Raw genomic sequence first — 20,579 nt, 5'->3', positions numbered from 1 at the left:
GACAAGCACGTTTTTGAGAAGTCCCACTGTTATCATTGTTATGATTTGGCTTTATAATGATTGATATACAGCAAGTATTACTCTGTACCACCATTAGCGAGTAGACCTTATTTAGTGTTGTTGGTGTAGCTACATTCTTTACCAGTGTGGTGAACTTTCACATGACAATCAGCTTGAGTTGGCATGGGTATGTGAGCCAGTCTTTTTCGTGTTACTGTACATTAGTACCCAATGTTATCAGCTATAAAGGAATGGTAACTTCACATCCCATTGTTCAGGGTTCAAGTCCAAACCTCAGTCTACTGAGACTTGCTAGTGCCAAAGAAAGTTGGAGAGCGTGGGTGTGCACTCTATGTCTATGCATACCATTACTCGTCAATGGGGAAATGCAATCGTTGTTCACCATTCTTGATTACAGCATGGTCAGATACATTTGTCACTCTGACTAATCAACACAATGTGGAAAACAATTCAACATGAAACTACTTTAATAGCAACTTTTAACATGAGGTCCGGATCTCTCTTGTAAGGAGATAAGTGTTGGTCTTTTTGGATAAACATGAATGGCTCCAACTACCATATAAATTACCAGGTTTGGTCTTTCATTTTTTTTCCCTCAACAGCTGTAGACAGGATATCTGTGACTGAACCTTTCCTATTTATAGCTAATGATGTTTGCTTTGTGTGATGGTTGAAAGAGCCATGCATGCATTGCTCACATAGATAATGTTTATCTGAAACATGTTTTTCCAGCTCCGCTAGAGTTCATGCCAGTACTAGGACCCCCTACTTGCCGTCTATACCTCAAGTTGAATTCACTTCCATGTTTTGCTAATTGAGAAAGATAATCGAAAGTAATCTTGATTTGAGTGTTAATAGGCTGTTAAAAGCCTGCTTAATTACTTGACACATTTCTCTTCACCACCTGATCAATGGTTCAGTTCAGTGCAACTTTTTTTTACGTTCGTAAATTTAAGCATCTGGTCCCAGATTTGTGGTTAGGGACTAACCTCTACTTCCAGCCATCCCAGTTCTACCAGACCACTTCTCATCCAGCTGACCCTGACTTTTCTTCCTGCAGTTGCAGGCCTCCATTTCATTGGCTTATGCTCTTGGCACTGAGCCAATAGGCACTATGTATATAAACTCCTCAAGAGTGCTGAAAGACAAAGTCAAAAAGAAAAAGGGAATCTTACGGTGGTGGACTCACTCAACAACACATCAAAAGAAAAACAGAAAATGTGTAGAGGATTAGCTGCATTACCCCAATCATGTCTGGAAAGGTGAGATACCAAAAGCAATATGCTCTTCTGCTCTCTGAAAGGGTAATCTCTCCTACTGTAGCTTGCCTGAAATAACCCCAGAGATAAGTTTCTGAGGCTGATTTCTTAGTCGGAAAATGTTTGGTCTCTAATTAAAATCAGATTTCTTTATTCATAGTTAATTTTTCATGCTGAAGTCATTGACATATGCTGTATGGTAATGAAGTTAATTGTGAATATAGTTCTTCATTAAATAATTTTTCTACTTTTTGCAAAACATGTACGATAAATGGAAACTTGATTAAATACTCTTCCAAAATCTTTCAACTGTCTAAAAAGTTGAAAGGTTCCAGTTGCAGAGATAAAGGTATTGTTCCATGATCTGATAAGATCTTAATGGCTTAATGTTAGCATCTTGCTGACTGTATTCCACTACTGCAGTCCAGACTCAGCTATTTCTTCCACCTGCAAGAAAGGAAGATTTTGCCAAACTTAAAAGCAAAAAAGAGGTATAGTTTGTGCTCTTTGTCATCCTCTGGTGATTAACTTATTAAGAAGCAGATTAGACCAAAAAAGCTAAGAGAAATCAGTATGATATACCGCACTGCCCTGTTTCTGGCAAAAGGGAGGATTGATACATACCAGTATCATGCATACATGATTTATAACTTATATATTGAGTTATGTATATTAATTTATTAAATCAAACTATTACTCGGAGCAGTATTTTTTGATAAAGGATGTTCATAAATAATTGGCAAATATAGCAATAGAACTCATTGGCTGTTTTTCCAATATGCATTCGCTGAAAACTGCTCATCACTCAAAGCAATTAGACAACAGCTACCAGTTGATCAAAAATCCTGGATTTAAGATACATGACCAAAATGGCTTTTGTCAACTTGAGGTAGGTAGCTAGCAAACATTTGCCAGCTATCTAGCTAGGCTAGCTAAGGAAACATGCAGTAATTCAACATTGGCTAGCAATTTTATTTTATATAACTTTATTTAACCAGGAAGGACTCATTGAGATTTAAAATCTCTTTTTCAAGAGCGTCCTGCCCAAGATAGGCAGCACCAAGTCATTACAAATATTACAGACAAACAACATGAAAAACTACAAGTAATCTACAAGTAAATTTTTACTAGAGTAATTTTTACAGGAGGCTCCCTAATTACAGTTAATAATAGTATTATTCAGCATTTTACCCATAATGCAGTGCAATCTATGCTGTAGAACACATTTACGGTATACTGTGCATCTTACAGTGTTTTACTGTTGAAATGACAGAAAAGTCTTACAGTGTACTGTAGGTCTTCTGCTCTGTTGCTGATTGCTTTTCAACTTCACGAACTTCACTGATTGGTTATAGCTATCTGTGCTCACTTGGTTTTCCTGACTACAATCTGCGTTAGCCAAAGCCATTACTATGGTCGTTATACTGTTCTAACTCAAATCAAATCAAATGTATTTATATAGCCCTTCGTACATCAGCTGATATCTCAAAGTGCTGTACAGAAACCCAGCCTAAAACCCCAAACAGCAAGCAATGCAGGTGTAGAAGCACGGTGGCTAGGAAAAACTCCCTAGAAAGGCCAAAACCTAGGAAGAAACCTAGAGAGGAACCAGGCTATGTGGGGTGGCCAGTCCTCTTCTGGCTGTGCCGGGTGGAGATTATAACAGAACATGGCCAAGATGTTCAAATGTTCATAAATGACCAGCATGGTCGAATAATAATAAGGCAGAACAGTTGAAACTGGAGCAGCAGCACGGTCAGGTGGACTGGGGACAGCAAGGAGTCGTCATGTCAGGTAGTCCTGGGGCATGGTCCTAGGGCTCAGGTCAGTTGAAACTGGAGCAGCAGCACGGCCAGGTGGACTGGGGACAGCAAGGAGTCATCATGTCAGGTAGTCCTGGGGCATGGTCCTAGGGCTCAGGTCCTCCGAGAGAGAGAAAGAAAGAGAGAAGGAGAGAATTAGAGAACGCACACTTAGATTCACACAGGACACCGAATAGGACAGGAGAAGTACTCCAGATATAACAAACTGACCCTAGCCCTAGGTTGAGACCGAGTTTGCGTCTCTGACATGGGTAGGCAGACCGTTCAAAAAAATTGAGCTCTATAGGAGAAAGCCCTGCCTCCAGCTGTTTGCTTAGAAATTCTAGGGACAATTAGGAGGCCTGCGTCTTGTGACCGTAGCGTACGTGTAGGTATGTACGGCAGGACCAAATCAGAGAGATAGGTAGGAGCAAGCCCATGTAATGCTTTGTAGGTTAGCAGTAAAACCTTGAAATCAGCCCTTGCTTTGACAGGAAGCCAGTCTAGAGAGGCTAGCACTGGAGTAATATGATAATTTTTTTTGGTTCTAGTCAGGATTCTAGCAGCCGTATTTAGCACTAACTGAAGTTTATTTAGTGCTTTATCCAGGTAGCCGGAAAGTAGAGCATTGCAGTAGTCTAACCTAGAAGTGACAAAAGCATGGATTAATTTTTCTGTATCATTTTTGGACAGAAAGTTTCTGATTTTTGCAATGTTACGTAGATGGAAAAAAGCTGTCCTTGAAATGGTCTTGATATGTTCTTCAAAAGAGAGATCAGGGTCCAGAGTAACGCCGAGGTCCTTCACAGTTTTATTTGAGACGACTGTACAACCATTAAGATTAATTGTCAGATTCAACAGAAGATCTCTTTGTTTCTTGGGACCTAGAACAAGCATCTCTGTTTTGTCCGAGTTTAAAAGTAGAAAGTTTGCAGCCATCCACGTCCTTATGTCTGAAACACATGCTTCTAGCAAGGGCAATTTCCTGAATGTGTGTCATTAAAAAAATTACAGCATCATCCTTAATGCCCTTCCTTATGTTTTCTTTCTCAGGGCTAAAGAGTTCAAGTCTAAGTTGGGGGTTCTCCTCCAGAAGCCTGAGAATGGCATTGACCTGATTATCCCCTACCCCGAGAAACCAGAGAAGAAGCCAGAGAAGCTTCAGAAGTGAGTAGTGTAACTTTCTCCTTCCCTCAGACAGCCCTCACATACACAAACATGAACACATACTCTCTCGCACACACTCCCACACACACTCCCGCAAACACCTTAGAACAGCATGGCTACAGAGTGCATCAGTTACATCTCTGTGCTCCTCAAAGGAAGGAAACATATAGAAACTTCTCTGCTGCCAACCTTGTCAATTGACATTGGTCAATGTGACTTCTGAAGGTAATTGTGGGTGAATACCTATGCACGCACCACTTTTCTGTTTTTAATTCTTATTTATTTTTTGAAACAAGTTATTTGTTTCATTTCACCAATTTGGACTATTTTGTGTGTGTCCATCATATGAAATCCAAATAAAAATCTATTTAATTTACAGTTTGTAATGCAACAAAATAGAAAAATACAAAGGGGATGAATACTTTTTCAAGGCACTGTATGTAAATATCATTATTAAAGTGCCATTAATAAAGTGACTAGTGATCCATTCATTAGAGTGGCCAATGATTTGACGTCTGTATGTAAGCAGCAGCCTCTCTGTGTTAGTGATGGCTGTTTAACGGTCTGATGGCCTTGAGATGGAAGCTATTTTTCAGTCTCTCGTTCCCAGCTTTAATGCACCTGTACTGACCTCGCCTTCTGGATGGTAGCTGGGTGAACAGGCAGTGCCTCGGTTGGTTGTTGTCGTTGATGATCTTTTTGGCCTTCCTGGGACATCGGGCATTGCAGGTGTCCTAGAGGGCAGGTATTTTGCCTCCGGTGGGGCGTTGTGCAGACCGCACCACCCTTTGGAGAACCCTGCAGTTGCGGACAGTGCAATTGCAATACCAGGTGGTGGTACAGCCGGACAAGATGCTGTCAATTGTGCATCTGTACAATTTTGTGAGGGTTTTAGGTGCCAAGCCAAATTTCTTCAGCCTCCTTCACTACACTGTCTGTGTGGGTTGACCATTTCAGTTTGGCAGTGATGTGTACGCCGAGGAACTTAAAACTTTCCACCTTCTCCACTGCTGTCCTTCGATAGGAGGGTACTCCCCCTGCTGTTTCCTGAAGTCCACGATCATCTCCTTTGTTTTGTTGATGTTGAGTGAGAGTTTGCTATTCTGACACCACACTCTGAGTGCCCTCACCTCCTCCCTATAGGCTGTCTCATCGTTGTTGGTGATCAAGCCTACTACTGTTGTGTCATCTGCAAACTTGATGATCGAGTTGGAGGTGTGCAGTCATGGGTAAACAAGAAGTACAGGAGGGGGCTGAGCACGCACCGTTGTGGAGTGTTGAGGATCAGCAAAGTGGAGATGTTGTATCCTACCTTCACCACCGGAGGCGGCGCGTCAAATAAAATAAAATTGTATTTGTCACATACACATGGTTAGCAGATGTTAATGCGAGAGTAGCGAAATGCTTGTGGTTCTAGTTCCGACAATGCAGTAATAACCAACGACTAATCTAACCTAACAATTTCACAACAACTACCTTATACACACAAGTGTAAAGGAATGAAGAATATGTACATAAAAATATATGAATGAGTGATGGTACAGAACGGCGTAGGCAAGATGCAGTAGATGGTATCAGGAACAGTATATACATATGAGATGAGTAATGTAGGGTATGTAAACATTATATGAAGTGGCATTGTTTAAAGTGGCTAGTGATACATTTTTCATCAACTTTTACAATATTAAAGTGGCTGGAGTTGAGTCAGTATGTTGGCAGCAGCCGCTCAATGTTAGTGGTGGCTGTTTAACAGTCTGATGGCCTTGAGATAGAAGCTGTTTTTCAGTCTCTCGGTCCCTGCTTTGATGCGCCTGTACTGACCTCGCCTTCTGGATGATAGCGGGGTGAACAGGCAGTTGCTCGGGTGGTTGTTGTCCTTGATGATCTTTATGGCCTTCCTGTGACATTGGGTGGTGTAGGTGTCCTGGAGGGCAGGTAGTTTGCCCCCGGTGATGCGTTGTGCAGACCTTACTACCCTCTGGAGAGTCGTACGGTTTTGGGCGGAGCAGTTGCCGTACCAGGCGGTGATACAGCCCGACAGGATGCTCTCGATTGCGCATCTGTAAAAGTTTGTGAGTGCTTTTGGTGACAAGCCAAATTTCTTCAGCCTCCTGAGGTTGAAGAGGCGCTGCTGCGCCTTCTTCACCACGCTGTCTGTGTCGGTGGACCAATTCAGTTTGTCCGTGATGTGTACGCTGAGGAACTTAAAACATACTACCCTCTCCACTACTGTCCCGTCGATGTGGATAGGGGGGTGCTCCCTCTGCTGTTTCCTGAAATCCACGATCATCTTCTTTGTTTTGTTGACGTTGAGTGTGAGGTTATTATCCTGACACCACACTACGAGGGCCCTCACCTCCTCCATTTAGGCCGTCTCGTCCTTGTTGGGAATCAAGCCTACCACTGTAGTGTCGTCTGCAAACTTGATGATTGAGTTGGAAGCGTGCATGGCCATGCAGTCGTGGGTGAACAGGGAGTACAGGAGAGGGCTCAGAACGCACCCTTGTGGGGCCCCAGTGTTGAGGATCAGCGGGGTGGAGATGTTGTTACCTACCGTCACCACCTGGGGGCGGCCAGTCAGGAAGTACCCAGTTGCACAGGGCGGGGTCGAGACCCAGGATCTTGAGCTTGATGACAAGTTTCGAGGGTACAATGGTGTTAAATGCTGAGCTGTAGTCTGTCTGGGAGCAAGACATCCTGGTCCGCGACGGGGCTGGTTTTCTTTTAGTTATCCGTGATTGACTGTAGACCCTGCCACATACCTCTTGTGTCTGAGCCGTTGAATTGCGACTCTACTTTGTCTCTATACTGACGCTTAGCTTGTTTGATTGCCTTGTGGAGGGAATAGCTACACTGTTTGTATTCAGTCATGTTTCCGGTCACCTTGCTATGATTAAAAGCAGTGGTTTGTGCTTTCAGTTTTGCACGAATGCTGCTGGTTTGGAAATGTTTTAATAGTTGCTGTGGGTACGACATCGCCGATGCACTTGCTAATAAACTTGCTCACCGAATCAGTGTATTCGTCATGTTGTTGTTTGACGCAATACGGAACATATCCAAGTCCACGTGATCGAAGCAATCTTGAAGTGTGGAATCAGATTGGTCGGACCAGCGTTGAACAGACCTGAGCGTGGGAGATTCCTGTTTTAGTTTCTGTCTATAGGCTGGAAGCAACAAAATGGAGTCGTGATCAGCTTTTCCGAAAGAAGGGCGGGGTAGGGCCTTATATGCATCGCGGAAGTTAGAATAACAATGATCCAGGGTTTTACAAGCCCTGGTTGCACAATCAATATGCTGATAGAAATTAGGGAGTCTTGTTTTCAGATTAGCCTTGTTAAAATACCCAGCTACAATGAATGCAGCCTCAGGATATGTGTTTCCAATTTACATAGTCAAATGAAGTTCGTTCAGGGCCATCGATGTGTCTGCTTGGGGGGGAATAAATGTGGTTGTGATTATAATCGAAGAGAATTATCTTGGTAGATAATGCGGTCAACATTTGATTGTGAGGAATACCAAGTCAGGTGAACAGAAGAACTTGAGTTCCTGTATGATGTTATGATCACACCACGTCTCGTTAATCATAAGGCATACCCCCCTCCCCGTCCTTCTTCTTATCAGAAAGATGCTTATTTCTGTCGGTGCGATGCGTGAAGAAAGCAGCTGGCTGTACCGACTCCGATAGCGTGAGCCATGTTTCTGTGAAGCAAAGAACGTTACAGTCTCTTATGTCTCTCTGGAATGCTACCCGTGCTCAGATTTCATCTACCTTGTTGTCAAGAGACTGGACATTGGCGAGTAGTATGCTCGGAAGCGGTGCGTGATATGCCCGTCTCCGGAGCCTGACCAGAAGATCGCTTCGTCTGCCCCTTTTACGGCGTCTTTGTTTTGGTTTGCCGGCTGGGATCCAATCCATTGTCCTGGGTGGTGGGCAAAACAGAGGATCTGCTTCGGGAAAGTCGTATTCCTGATCGTAATGATGGTGAGTTGACGTTGCTCTTATATCCAATAGTTCCTCCTAAGTCCAGGTCCCAATTGCATGGGGTTGGGTTGAGACCCAGGGCCTCAAGCTTAAGATGAGCTTGGAGAGTACTATGGTTTTGACTGCTGAGCTGTAGTCAATGAACAGCTTTCTTCCATAGGTATTCCTCTTGTCCAGATGGAATAGGGCAGTGTGCAGTGTGATGGCGATTGCATCGTCTGTGGACTTATTGGGGCAGTATGCAAATTGCAGTGGGTCTAGGGTGACAGGTAAGGTGCAGGTGATATGATCCTTGTTTAGTCTCTCAATGCACTTCATGATGATAGAAGTGAGTGCTACAGGGCGATAGTCATTTAGTTCAGTTAACTTTGCCTTCTTGGGTACAAGAACAATGGTGGCCATCCTGAAGCATGTGGGGACAGCAGACTGAGATAGGGAGAGATTGAATATGTTCCTAAACACACCAGCCAACTGGTCTGCGCGTGCTCTGAGGACGCGGCAAGGGTTAACATGTTTAAATGTCTTACTCACGTCAGCCACGGAGAAGGAGAGCCCACAGTCCTTGGTAGCGGACCACTTTGGTGGCACTGTATTATCCTCAAAGCAGGCAAACAAGGTGTTTAGACGTCGGTGTCTGTAACATGGCTGGTTTTCATTTTTTAGTACGTGATTGTTTGTAGACCCTGCCACATACGTCTTGTGTGCGAGCCGTTGAATTGCGACTCCACTTTGTCTCTATATTGACGTTTCGCTTGTTTGATTGCCTGGCGGAGGGAATGACTACACTGTTTGTATTCGGCCATATACCAGTAACTGAAACGTCAGCTCAGGGATTCAAACCAGCTACAAGGTGAAAAATCTTTTGATGTTCCCTTGAGCAAGGCACTTAACCCTAATTGCACCTGTAATTCACTCTGGATAAAATATAATGAGAACGAGAGAGATCATCCACTTACTTGTGGAACCTCTTACATAATGACTATTTTCCCTACTAGCTCAGTAGTACAGCCATCAATTATGGTTAGATGCTGCAGGGCTCTCTCTTGCACTAGTTGATGCAATGGCAGGTATCATGCTGATGGGAAACTATTATCACCATGCTGAGCTACCATCAATAGCTTAACATCTCTGGCTGTGTGTTTGCTTGTACTATATGTGTTAGTAGTTATTGTAGGGTGGCTTCTGTGAAACTTTAATCCTCATCTCGTTGATTTATGGGGGGGGGGGGCTTCCGCCTATGATTTAAAAATCACACCCAGGTGTGACTTCACACCAGGATGTTAATATCACACCCACGTGTTGTATGTAAATATCAACCCCATTGTTCTGGGTGGCCAGGGCTTCACAAAGTGGAGATGAATATGACACCCTTGTGTTTTTTAGTTTTTTTACCACGTGTTGTATGTAAACATCACACCCCACTGTTCTGATTATAGTATTGTGGATGTTAGAAGGGGTCCTAGTGTCTGTGTGCAGATATGTTGTGAAAGGTGTTGGTGGGGTGAAAGAGACTATTGTGTTGGTAAAGGGGGTATTGTATTGGGGACTATGGTGACACGTGGGGGTTGGTATGATGGGTTAGTTAGGATGGGTGTTCCATGTCTGGGTAATACACATTGTCCAATTTTCTTAACCAGTGAAAATGTTTGAAGTGGTGATGGGTTAGTCAGGAGGGAGGTTTGTGTGATTGTGTGTATTGGTGGGGAGGGGCTGGTGATGTGGGTCTGGACAGTTTGGCAATGCTTAGTTTCCAAAATGCTTAGCGGCAAAATCTTGTGATTTATGAGGGGGCGGGACTTCACAACCTGGGCATAAATATCACACCCATATGACTTCACGTGACTTCAAATGATGTAGGGTTTGTTCTGTCAAACTGTATTTCACAGCTTATGATTATTGAGAGGGGTTTGGCAGGAGCCAATAAAATATGGTTATTAAATTAGATAACGACGTGGTCACCACGTTTTGTATGTACACAACTTTGATCTGATTACTTTGTTATGGATGGCTTTGATGTAGGTTTTGCTGCAGGGTGTGTGTGTGTGTGTGTGTGTGTGTGTGTGTGTGTGTGTGTGTGTGTGTGTGTGTGTGTGTGTGTGTGTGTGTGTGTGTGTGTGTGTGTGTGTGTGTGTGTGTGTGTGTGTGTGTGTGTGTGTGTGTGTGTGTATTAGGGGGAGAACAATCGAGGACCTCTAAACCTCAATGACCTTACAGGGTGCTGTATTAATAGGCTGTGGGTCACAAACTGTTTAATCAAGGGTAAGGTGTGTGTTGTTTAACTGTTATATTGTGTTTGTGTGTTGAACAGGCCCGTTCCTGAAGAGGCTGCTCAGTGGCGTGAGTCCCTGGACCATGTGCTGACCAACAGCTGTAAGTACGCCCAGAAATACACACACACACACACACCAAATAAGTCCTTGTGAAAAGCCATGAGGTCTTCTAGAAAACCATATGTTTCTTAACTCAATCATATGATACTTTACACGAAATACTGAGCAGACCGACTAGAATTAACATTAAGTCTGATGGTATTCATTATCGTTATGCAGAGAGATCTCCTGGGAGAACTAACATTTTATAATCCATCTGTGAACCTAAAGTCTGTATTAAGTAAGTAAGCCTTGAAAACACATTTGCTGTTTCATATTAAATCCAAATTTTAGATGCTACCACCCTCCTCCAAATCAAAACCAAACATGAATTTCATATTGTGTTCTCATTTTCTGCGCTCGCCTGTGTTTCACACCTGTTTGTCCTAGCTAATCAGCGTCGCAATACAGGCACCATGCTGCCAGACAGGAAGTAAAACGGAGCATGTGCGAGCAAACATTGACATCTACAGCAGTATTTTGATTTGGAGGTGGGTGTGGTAGCATCTAACAATTGCATTAAATGTTTTCCTGGGAACTGCTCCACGCTGCAAAAAAAAAACACTTTTCAATCAGAACCGTCTATTGAATACAGATACACTACTTGACCAAAAGTATATGGACACCTGCTCGTTGAACACAACCAAAATCATGGGAAGTAATGGGGAGTTGGTCCCCCCTTTCCTGCTATAATAATGTCCTTTCTTCTGGGAAGGCTTGCCACTAGATGTTGGAACATTGCTGCGGAGACTTGCTTCCATTCAGCCACAAGAGCATTAGTGAGGACGGGCACTGAGGTTGGGCGATTAGGCCTGGCTTTCAGTCTGTGTTCCAAATCCTCCCAAATGTGTTTGATGGGGTTGAGGTCAGAGCTCTGTGCTGACCAGTCAAGTTCTTCCACACGATCTCAACACAACATTTCTGTATAGACCTCGCTTTGTGCACAGGGGCATTGTCATGCCGAAACAGGAAAGGGCCTTCCCCAAAATGTTGCTACAAAGTTGAAAGCACAAAATCGTCTAGAATGTCATTGTATGCTGTAACGTTAAGATTCTCTTAACTGGAACTATGGGGCCTAGACCAAACCATGAAAAACAGCCCCAGACCATTATTCCTCATCCACCAAACTTTACAGTTTGCACTATGCATTCAAGTAGGTAGCGTTCACCTGGCATCCGCCAAACCCAGATTCATCCGTCGGACTGCCAGATGGTGAATCGTGATTCATCACTCCTCAGAACACATTTCCACTGCTCCAGAGTCCAATGGCAGCTTGCTTTACACCACACCAGCTGGCGCTTGGCATTGCGCATGGTGATCTTAGGCTTGTATGAGGCTGCTTCGCCATTTCATTAAGCTCCCAATGAACAGTTATTGTGCTGACATTGCTTCCAGAGGCATTTTGGAACTCGGTAGTGAGTGTTGCAACCGAGGACAGATGATTTTTACACTCTATGCGCTTCAGCTCTCTGCAATCCCACTATAGTAGAGTCCCTGGATAGATGAAAGCAAAGAGATTTTTCCAAAAAGAGGTCAGGTGTTTTTTTGAGTCAAGGGAAGTTGCTGGATCAGGGTTCTGGTTATTTATTTATACTAAACAAAAATATAAAAGCAACATGCAACAATTTCAACAAATGTACTGAGTCACAGTTCATATAAGGAAATCAGTTAATTGAAAACAATGTATTAGGCCCTAATTTATGAATTTCACATGACTGGGCAAGGGCGCAGCCATAGGTGGGCCTGGGAGGGCATAGGCCAAGGAGGTTTTCCCTACAAAAAGAGCTTTATAATGGACAGAAGTACTCCTCACTTTCATCAGCCGTCCAGGTGGCTGGTCTCAGACAACCCCGCAGGTGAAGAAGCCGGATGTGGAGGTCCTGGGCTGGCGTGGTTACATGGTAGAGAAATGAACATTAAATTCTCTGGCAACAGCTCTGGTGGACATTCCTGCAGTCAGCATGCCAAATGCACGCTCCATCAAAACTTGAAACATCTGTGGCATTGTGTTGTGTGACAAACTGCACATCTTAAAGTGTCCTTTAATTGTCCCCAGCACAAGGTACACATATGTATGATCATGTGGTTTAATCAGCTTCTTGATATGCCACACCTGTCAGGAGAAATGGCAAAGGTGAAATGCTCACTAACAGGGATTTATTCACATTTGTAAACAACATTTGAGAGAAATAAGCTTTCTGTGCTAATGGAACATTTCTGGGATCTTTTATTATACCTTATGAAACATGAGACCAACACTTTACATGTTGTCTTATATGTTTGATCAGTATACTGTATATACAGTCAGGCCCATTGTGTTTTCACTTCAGCAACACATATTGAGGATTAGCGGGCCATGTAAGAATCCAACCCCCAACTCTGATATTGTAAACACTCAGCCATTGGAGCTTATCATCATCCTATCATAACAGAGGCACAGTGGCAGCATGTCTCTGGAATTCAGGACTCAGGGGAGATGTTGGAGGATTGGCCAAATGCCCTCTGTGTTAAAATATGGGAACAACTCACTGTCTCTCTATTTCACTCTGTCTCTACTTTCTCTCTCTTTGCTCTTTGCTCTCTGCTCTTTTTCCCTCTTCCCCCACTCACTCTCTCTCTGATCATTTAATTTTCCCATCTCCTCTATCTCTCCATCTCCCAGATGGCCTGGCCATGTTCCGTGGCTTCCTGCGCTCTGAGTTCAGTGAGGAGAACATTGAGTTCTGGGTGGCCTGTGAGAACTTCAAAAAGACCAAGTCTCCCATGAAGATGACTGTGAAAGCCAGAAAGATCTATGAGGACTTCATCCAGACCGAGGGACCCAGAGAGGTGACAGAAAACGTGGCAAGCAAATGTGTACTATTGTTGTATTTGTTGTGGAAGCCCAGACTTACCTTATCCTTCCTGTCTCCGTCTCTCTCTGTCTCTCTCTCTGTCTCTGACTGTCTGACTCTCTCCTCCCTCCCATACTTCTCACTTTTCCTCCCTTAAGGTGAACATTGATCATTACACCAAGGATGTGACCCTGAGGAATCTGGTTGACCTTTCCTCCACAACCTTTGACCTGGCCCAGAAGAGAATTTATGCTCTGATGGAGAAGGACTCCTTCGGCCGCTTCCTGAGATCCGAGAAGTACCAGGAGCTGGTTAATTAAGAAGATGATTGCAAAGTAAGGGTAAATTCCAAACCAATTGGTTATCATTTGAAGTGGAATTAGGCCTTTAAAATTATTTGATGGAACTGACTTAAGCAAGACTGCAGGTTTGATAACTAAGGACAAACATAAAGATATATAGACCTCATTCTAAACCACATTGACTCCATATTTCAAATGACTAATTACTACTATATTTGTCTTATATAGCTGTAACCAATCAACATTTTACAAGTCAATTAAAAAAGTAAAGAGTGTGGAAACACAATATGACAATATGACATTATTTGTAAAATGTTTACTCCAACTGAGAGACAAACAAACCACCAATCAATTAAACAGTGATTTAAACAAATACATTTGAACATCACCATTTCTTAGAAAGATAAACCAATGGTCATAATTATTGCAGACAAAGTAATCTTTAATGATTTTGTCCCATAGTCTAAATAAAAAGTGTAAATAAATAGTCTAAATAAAAAGATCATAGACAGACAGATAGACAGACCATATCTGTACAACAACTTTCTCTGGAATAAAATACCATTGGCTTTCAGAGTTTCTGGGGAGGAGAATATGACCTCTGCCTTGAGACTCTTAGTGACACATCCAGTACCCATCCAGTGTTCTAAATGGGGGAGAAAGGGTGAGGGACTTCTTGGAACCGGACACTCTAGTGTTCCCACAGCCAAGTAGTAAACAGTCTAAGAAGAAAAGACATACAGTAGAAACCAGGTGCCTTGAGAAGCTGTGAGAATGTGTCCCCAACCATGCTCTCATGCAATCCTTGGGACAAGTGGTAGGCAGTTTGTTGAGTGGCTTACGGACCACTGTATTGTACGTTGATAAGATGGGAATACCGAGTAAGAGTGGATCTCATAAAAGAATAGAACTCAGTATTTTCTCCAAATATTTTTTTTTTTTGGTGGGGGGGGTGAACTAATTGAAAATCAGTAATTTCACCTAAAGATAGCAATGAAGCATAGGAGATGAGTAAAGGACACATACCCAATACATCAACATCATAAAGTTTTGTGACTTTTCTAGCATAACAAAATATAAATATATGCACTCCATTATGAATGAACTAATCTTATCAAGTATTTCTATACAGCTTTGAGCATTTCTGTTTATCACTCACCATTCACTATCATAACTAGTCTTCACACCTTTCATGGTCTGAAAAGTAGAGGTGTATCGGTATGAAAAGGCTCTTGTAGTACGCTATCTCAGTCTAGTGTAGCAATGATATAAATACCTTACATTGTGTTTCTATTCTGCACTTGCATGTTTTTATATATTTTAAGGGTGCAGCTGTCATAGCCACAACATTGGAGTATTATTACACAGCAACTCAGTACCTATACAAGTCCATATTGTTGCCCAATACACACAATTCAACTTACTGCAACACTGCAGGTCAGGAGTTGACAATATGGTCATTGTAATGCATTGATTGTCCAATAGAAAATGTCACTTGAAGCTAAAATGTTCGATCACATACTTTGCAATCACTTGGCACGGTACACTAATAGAGTTTATTAACGATAAGGCAATTCCACTTTGACAGAATGATGCTGAGACTTTTCACTTTAAAACGTATGCCAAACAAAAACAATGACTGCAAAGTTCAACCATACAACTCTATGTTCAAGGACTACTTTGAACCATTTCCACTGACTCATTTACTTGAAGAACAGCAGATGCAAAGTTTGGTAACAGAATAACGGTTTGTCCTGTTTGTGCCATCCTTCTTTTACTAAACGTTGCATCTGCAGTGTTCTTCAAGCAAATGTGTTTTTGAAACGTTTCAGTGTTTTTGAAATGTTTTCAGTGGAAATTGTTAAACAATCGTCCTAATACAACGATAGTTGCATCGTTGTATTCTCTTACTGTGGAATTTCCCAATACTAACACAACACAACATGTTTCTGATGTGGCATTGATAAGTGTATCTGGTTGCATAGATTGGCCAATCTACTGCTATTGCTCGAGATGTTGTGCCTTCAGTGAAAACACTTATGGACCGATGACTTATGGAGCTAATATCTGACACATGTATTATTTGTGGTCAACCACATAAAAGACATCAACACATTAAATTCCTGAAGATGTAGTTATTTTTCTCTGTAAATATCTACCAGTATTTAGTAGTATTTGTGTTGATTAAGTTGACTACCCCACTGGACTGAATGGGAGTTGTGGCCAAGAGAGGACCGATTGAAGAGTATCCAGGAGAGAACCATGTATTTTAACTCTCATAAAAGAGAAAACATCTGACTATCTGTTTTATTATGCAATACCCATGTGTTTTTTACTCTTTTTGTGATCACAAGTTTATCGTTTACTAAAGAAATCTCTCAACATAAGGGATCAATATTACACAGATACATAAGGGAGAGTGGGGTAAGTTGAGCCAAAGGGGTAAGTTGAGCCATCCTTGTTTCTAGGAAACCATAAAGTCCTCCCATAAATAACAATTTTGTGAACTAACACTCGCACTTGACTTTTTCCCCCCTTTACTAGCTCTGACTTCACTTACAGCTACTTTATTTAAAACATTGACTTACTGTGACTGTGATATGTGGTTGTCCCACCTACAGTAGCTATGAATGCACAAACTGTAAGTCACACTGGATAAGAGTGTGTGCTAAATTAATAAAATGAAAATGTAAAAATGTTGACCATATATTTAAAAAGAGTTCATCATTTTATGGAGTTTGTGAAGGAAGAAACCACATGGGAAAAGTGGTAAGCAAGTTTGGTCCAAAAAACGGATTTTCACCAAGTCATATTAATTTACTGTGTTAGAGGTATCATGATTCTTGTATCTAAACCAAAGTAGATCATTTTAGGATTGTTCTATAAATCAGTTGGGGGTCTTTATAAGCTTGAATATGAGGTCCTAAACCTAGCATGAAAGTGCATCCTTGTAGCTGTTTGGGCTATAGACAAAATATTTGCCTTGGGTTAAGTTGAGCCAGTAGTCATGGGGTACATTGAGCCAATGGTTGAGCCAATGGCAAATTGAAGTGTTTTTTTCCAAGGCATAATGCAAGGGATTATCACTGGGATACAAGGTCAAAAACAGGGCCTGGCCTATATTAAAAGTGTTTTTTTTTAAATACAGTGTTTGTTAGGTGTTAAGGCTGTGTTAATGCTTAAAATAATAAAAATACAAAAAAATCAATTGTGATTGTGTTGAATTGTGCTTGAAAAATGAAGATAAAAGTAGTGGTAATTTTTCAATCAGCACAGAAATGCGTGTCGGTTTAACATATGCAGTCCTGCGGCTCAATTTACATGAATTCTGATTATTTCCAGGGATACACAACATCTTGAAATATATGTAAATATCTTTGTTAGAAAAAATACTATATTTCCCTTGCGGGAGTAATGCTGAATGGAAAAAATGCCTCAACTCACAACTCTCCCCTACATACAGTACACAAAATTAATAATCAATTTAAGACAGAGGGGAGATGATGATAAATCCCATCTAAAATACACACCCGCTATGATATTGTATATTAATAAACACACAGCTTCCTGAGACAGAGTTAGCTAACCTCCAGACTCACGACTACTCACATGAAGAGAGAAGTTGTTTTTCTTCGAATTAACATAGTGCGTACATTGTACCCAGGAGGAGAGCATCATTTTCCCGCGAGTGAATGAAAACGTCAGAGTAGCGAGTGGAAAACAAAGAGGAAGCTGATGCACAAACAGTGTCACAGCCTAAAATGTAGGCTTCACACTCCTTATTTCTGTCATGTGTTCTTAGAATCACACGGAGGGTTGTGATGTCCCCTTGTGGTCATCTGTGAACCTGACAAAACGTCTCGTTGGTTTTCTATCTTCCCTTTTACATGCGTTCACTTCACACACTAGCAGGTTCTGTCATATGTGTTGAGATTTATACAACCCAAATGGGCAAAAACTGGATGAACCAATGTTGTTTCCACTTCATTTCAATTCCCAAAAAGTCTGTGATGACGTTGAATCAACGTGGAAAACAAATTGGATTTGCAAAAAGTCATCAACATACGGTTATTTCCAATTGTTTTCACACAACTTTTAACCTAAATTCAATAACATGGTGACATTTGTTGTTGATTTCACATTGAATTCATGTTGGTCGACAACTCAACCAAATTAAAATCGAAACATGATGTTAAACTGACATCTGTGTCCAGTGGGAGGGCTGTGTCATTGGAACAGGATAAAGATTATCAGTCATCCTGGTAAATCTTTATAATATACATTTTATGAACCAATACTGTTAAAAGCCAGACCAGACAGACAACATGACTTCATAATGTTAAAAAATATCCTACATCTCTTTTTACTCTCTGGCCAATCAACACCATTACCACTCCATGAACCATATCGTCCCCAACCATGTGTCCAATAATATACCATGAGAGTACACACAACACTGGGCTGGAGATAAAACCCCACACACTGTGGAGATGGTCAGATAACACCTCAATTCTTCTGTCAGCATGAAGAGATGGAGGATTACGATGAAAGCTAGGATTACAGAAACATCAAGGTTGCTTTTATAAAAAAGGGCTTCACCTTCTCTCCTCATATGAACTTTTCACTTCAACTGCTCCTCGTCTCTTAGTCCGTAGAAGCACAAGCTGTCTCATCCTACAGCATTCAGTGAGGAAGCTTCTCAGGTGAATTTGCTCATCTGTCATGGAATATCGCCATCAAGACTTGGGGAAAGAAAACTAAATAGTACTCCCTAAGTTCTCTAAGTTTAGATCCCATTGATGGATAGTGGCCATAAACCTCCATGTAATAGTATTAAAAGGCTTACGGACTGAAGAGTTTTTCTGAAACCATTGTGAGCTGGGCATTTCCATGAGCACCAACGTGAAATTTAAAGGAGCATGTCAAAATGGGTGTCAAATTAAAGCTAAGAGTCTATATTTTTAGACATTAAGGGAAATATACATTTTTACAATTTTCCATCCCACAAATTTGGAATAAGCAAAGGCTTTGACTTTTGGTCAAACAGATGGAAAATGGATCTTAGACAACATCTACCAGAAAAAAATCTTAAAAGGTATAAGAAATACATCAAAACACAAAAATCCTGAAGTAAAGTAACAAGTTAAGGTAGCTCTACCAATTAGTTAGTGTTTTTATTGATATCAAGTTTGTTTATGAAATACGGGCAGGCAGGTAGCCTAACAGTTAAGAGCATTGTGTCTGTAACCGAAAGTTTGCTGGTTCAAAGCCTGAGTCCCCGGGGTGAAAAGGCGCTCTGGATCGACCATCTGCTTAATATGAAAAATAGTAAAGTAAATCAGTAAAGGAATTACTAAAAAATCCTGGAACAGATCTATTCTAATTCAATTGGCTACATAGTTGTCACCTGCTACTGCCCTCCCTTCTGCTGGCATATGGTTATGTTCAGCTGATAACTATTTTATTTCTCTTGTTGTACTGAACACTGTGCTCCTGATGGAGTACAGTGCTCCTGGTGGAGTAAAACGTGAGTTTATAAGCCCATTCATTGCGTAACAATTCTAAATGCAATCCCCTCTGTTTTGGTGCATGATTGAAAATAGCTACTATTTCTATTTTTCAACTTATAATTGAAGCATGCCTCCCATTCACCATTCAAGTTCAGGCAACAGGCTATCTGCGCATTACCCACCACTTAACAATGTGAGCTGGTGGCAGTGTGCATTTTGAAAACATGCTTAATAGTTTGAAACATATTATTATGAGGCATGTCTTACCTTGCTTCAAAGTAGCCTATAGGCAAAATCCAACCATGGAAAAATGGAGGCAATTTATTTATAAAAACTTCATAGATGGCGCGTGAGTTTCAAGTTTGGGGAAGCTTACAATTATCCTACCATTTCTACCATTCTGCGTGCCAGTTATGGTTTTCATATGCTCATTTTCATGGAACAGTTTTATTTCTATGATAATGTTTTCATTTCTCAAAATCATTGTCATGTGATTAATCCTAAAATCTGAATTAAAATGATAAAAAACTAAAAGTTAAAAGTAAACTAATGCGAGATCACCAGTGTCTGACATATGGACACGTTGATACACCGTGATCCATTGGTGGCTAAAGAAATGAGTGCATGGAACATCTAGCTTATAGGCCAATGCAGCAGTAGGCCTATAACTTCCAGTGCTCTTTCACACTGTTGCGGTGGAGAACAGGGTTTTTTTATGTACCAGATTCCAGGCCAAGAGTTTACCTTTCTGTATTTGACAACCCCCTTTCAAGCCTATCACAAGACAAATCAACTGCTCCCTTTACGACTCTAAATGGACTGAGGGGGACAAGAGACAAAGAACAGGACGTCTTTTACAACTCACATGTGATAAGACCGTTGGGTTATTAGAGATCTTAGGGCGCCAGAGCCAAATTTCTCCTCCCACTCTATGTAAGGAAGATAAAATGGAGCTAAGAGGGCTAAAATTCAATTAAAATACGTTTTCTTCACTGTATTGGAACTGTTGGACTCAAGATGTTTATATACAGTGCTTTCGGAAAGGATTCTAAACTTGACTTTATTCACACGTGATCCGATTCAGGAAACTAGGCGCATGTCGCAAGTCACGAATTCACAGGAGAGCTGTTTTTTAGCAAAATGTGTTTTTTTGGCAGAAATGCCTTCTCGGACATGTGAACTTCATGTACCTTAATATCAAACTTGTATGCCATCTGTAAATACAAATAAAATTGTTAAATTACGAGCCCAGTTGGTTTAGCCACTGAAAAAGAGGGCAACCTTCCCGCTAGCCATGATTGTCTGAGATTATGAGTGGGCTGGACAAGCCAAG

At 41.4% G+C, this 20,579-nt stretch overlaps 1 protein-coding gene across 1 annotated transcript; it reads left to right on the top strand.

Annotated features, from left to right (window-relative positions):
* The first annotated feature begins 313 nt into the window (after positions 1-313).
* Positions 314-16,944, top strand: LOC110521694 (regulator of G-protein signaling 5). Its single transcript, XM_021599472.2, has 5 exons — positions 314-1,283; positions 4,136-4,249; positions 10,540-10,601; positions 13,263-13,429; positions 13,593-16,944. The coding sequence occupies exons 1-5, from the start codon at positions 1,240-1,242 to the stop codon at positions 13,752-13,754; spliced, it is 549 nt and encodes a 182-aa protein (XP_021455147.2). The 5' UTR covers positions 314-1,239; the 3' UTR covers positions 13,755-16,944.
* The last annotated feature ends 3,635 nt before the right edge of the window (positions 16,945-20,579 follow it).

Source organism: Oncorhynchus mykiss, chromosome 30 (assembly GCF_013265735.2).
Source record: "Oncorhynchus mykiss isolate Arlee chromosome 30, USDA_OmykA_1.1, whole genome shotgun sequence".
In the NCBI taxonomy this organism is placed as follows: Eukaryota; Metazoa; Chordata; class Actinopteri; order Salmoniformes; family Salmonidae; genus Oncorhynchus; species Oncorhynchus mykiss.
Note: the sequence above shows the minus strand (reverse complement) of the source record. Positions and strands in the feature narration are given on the sequence as shown.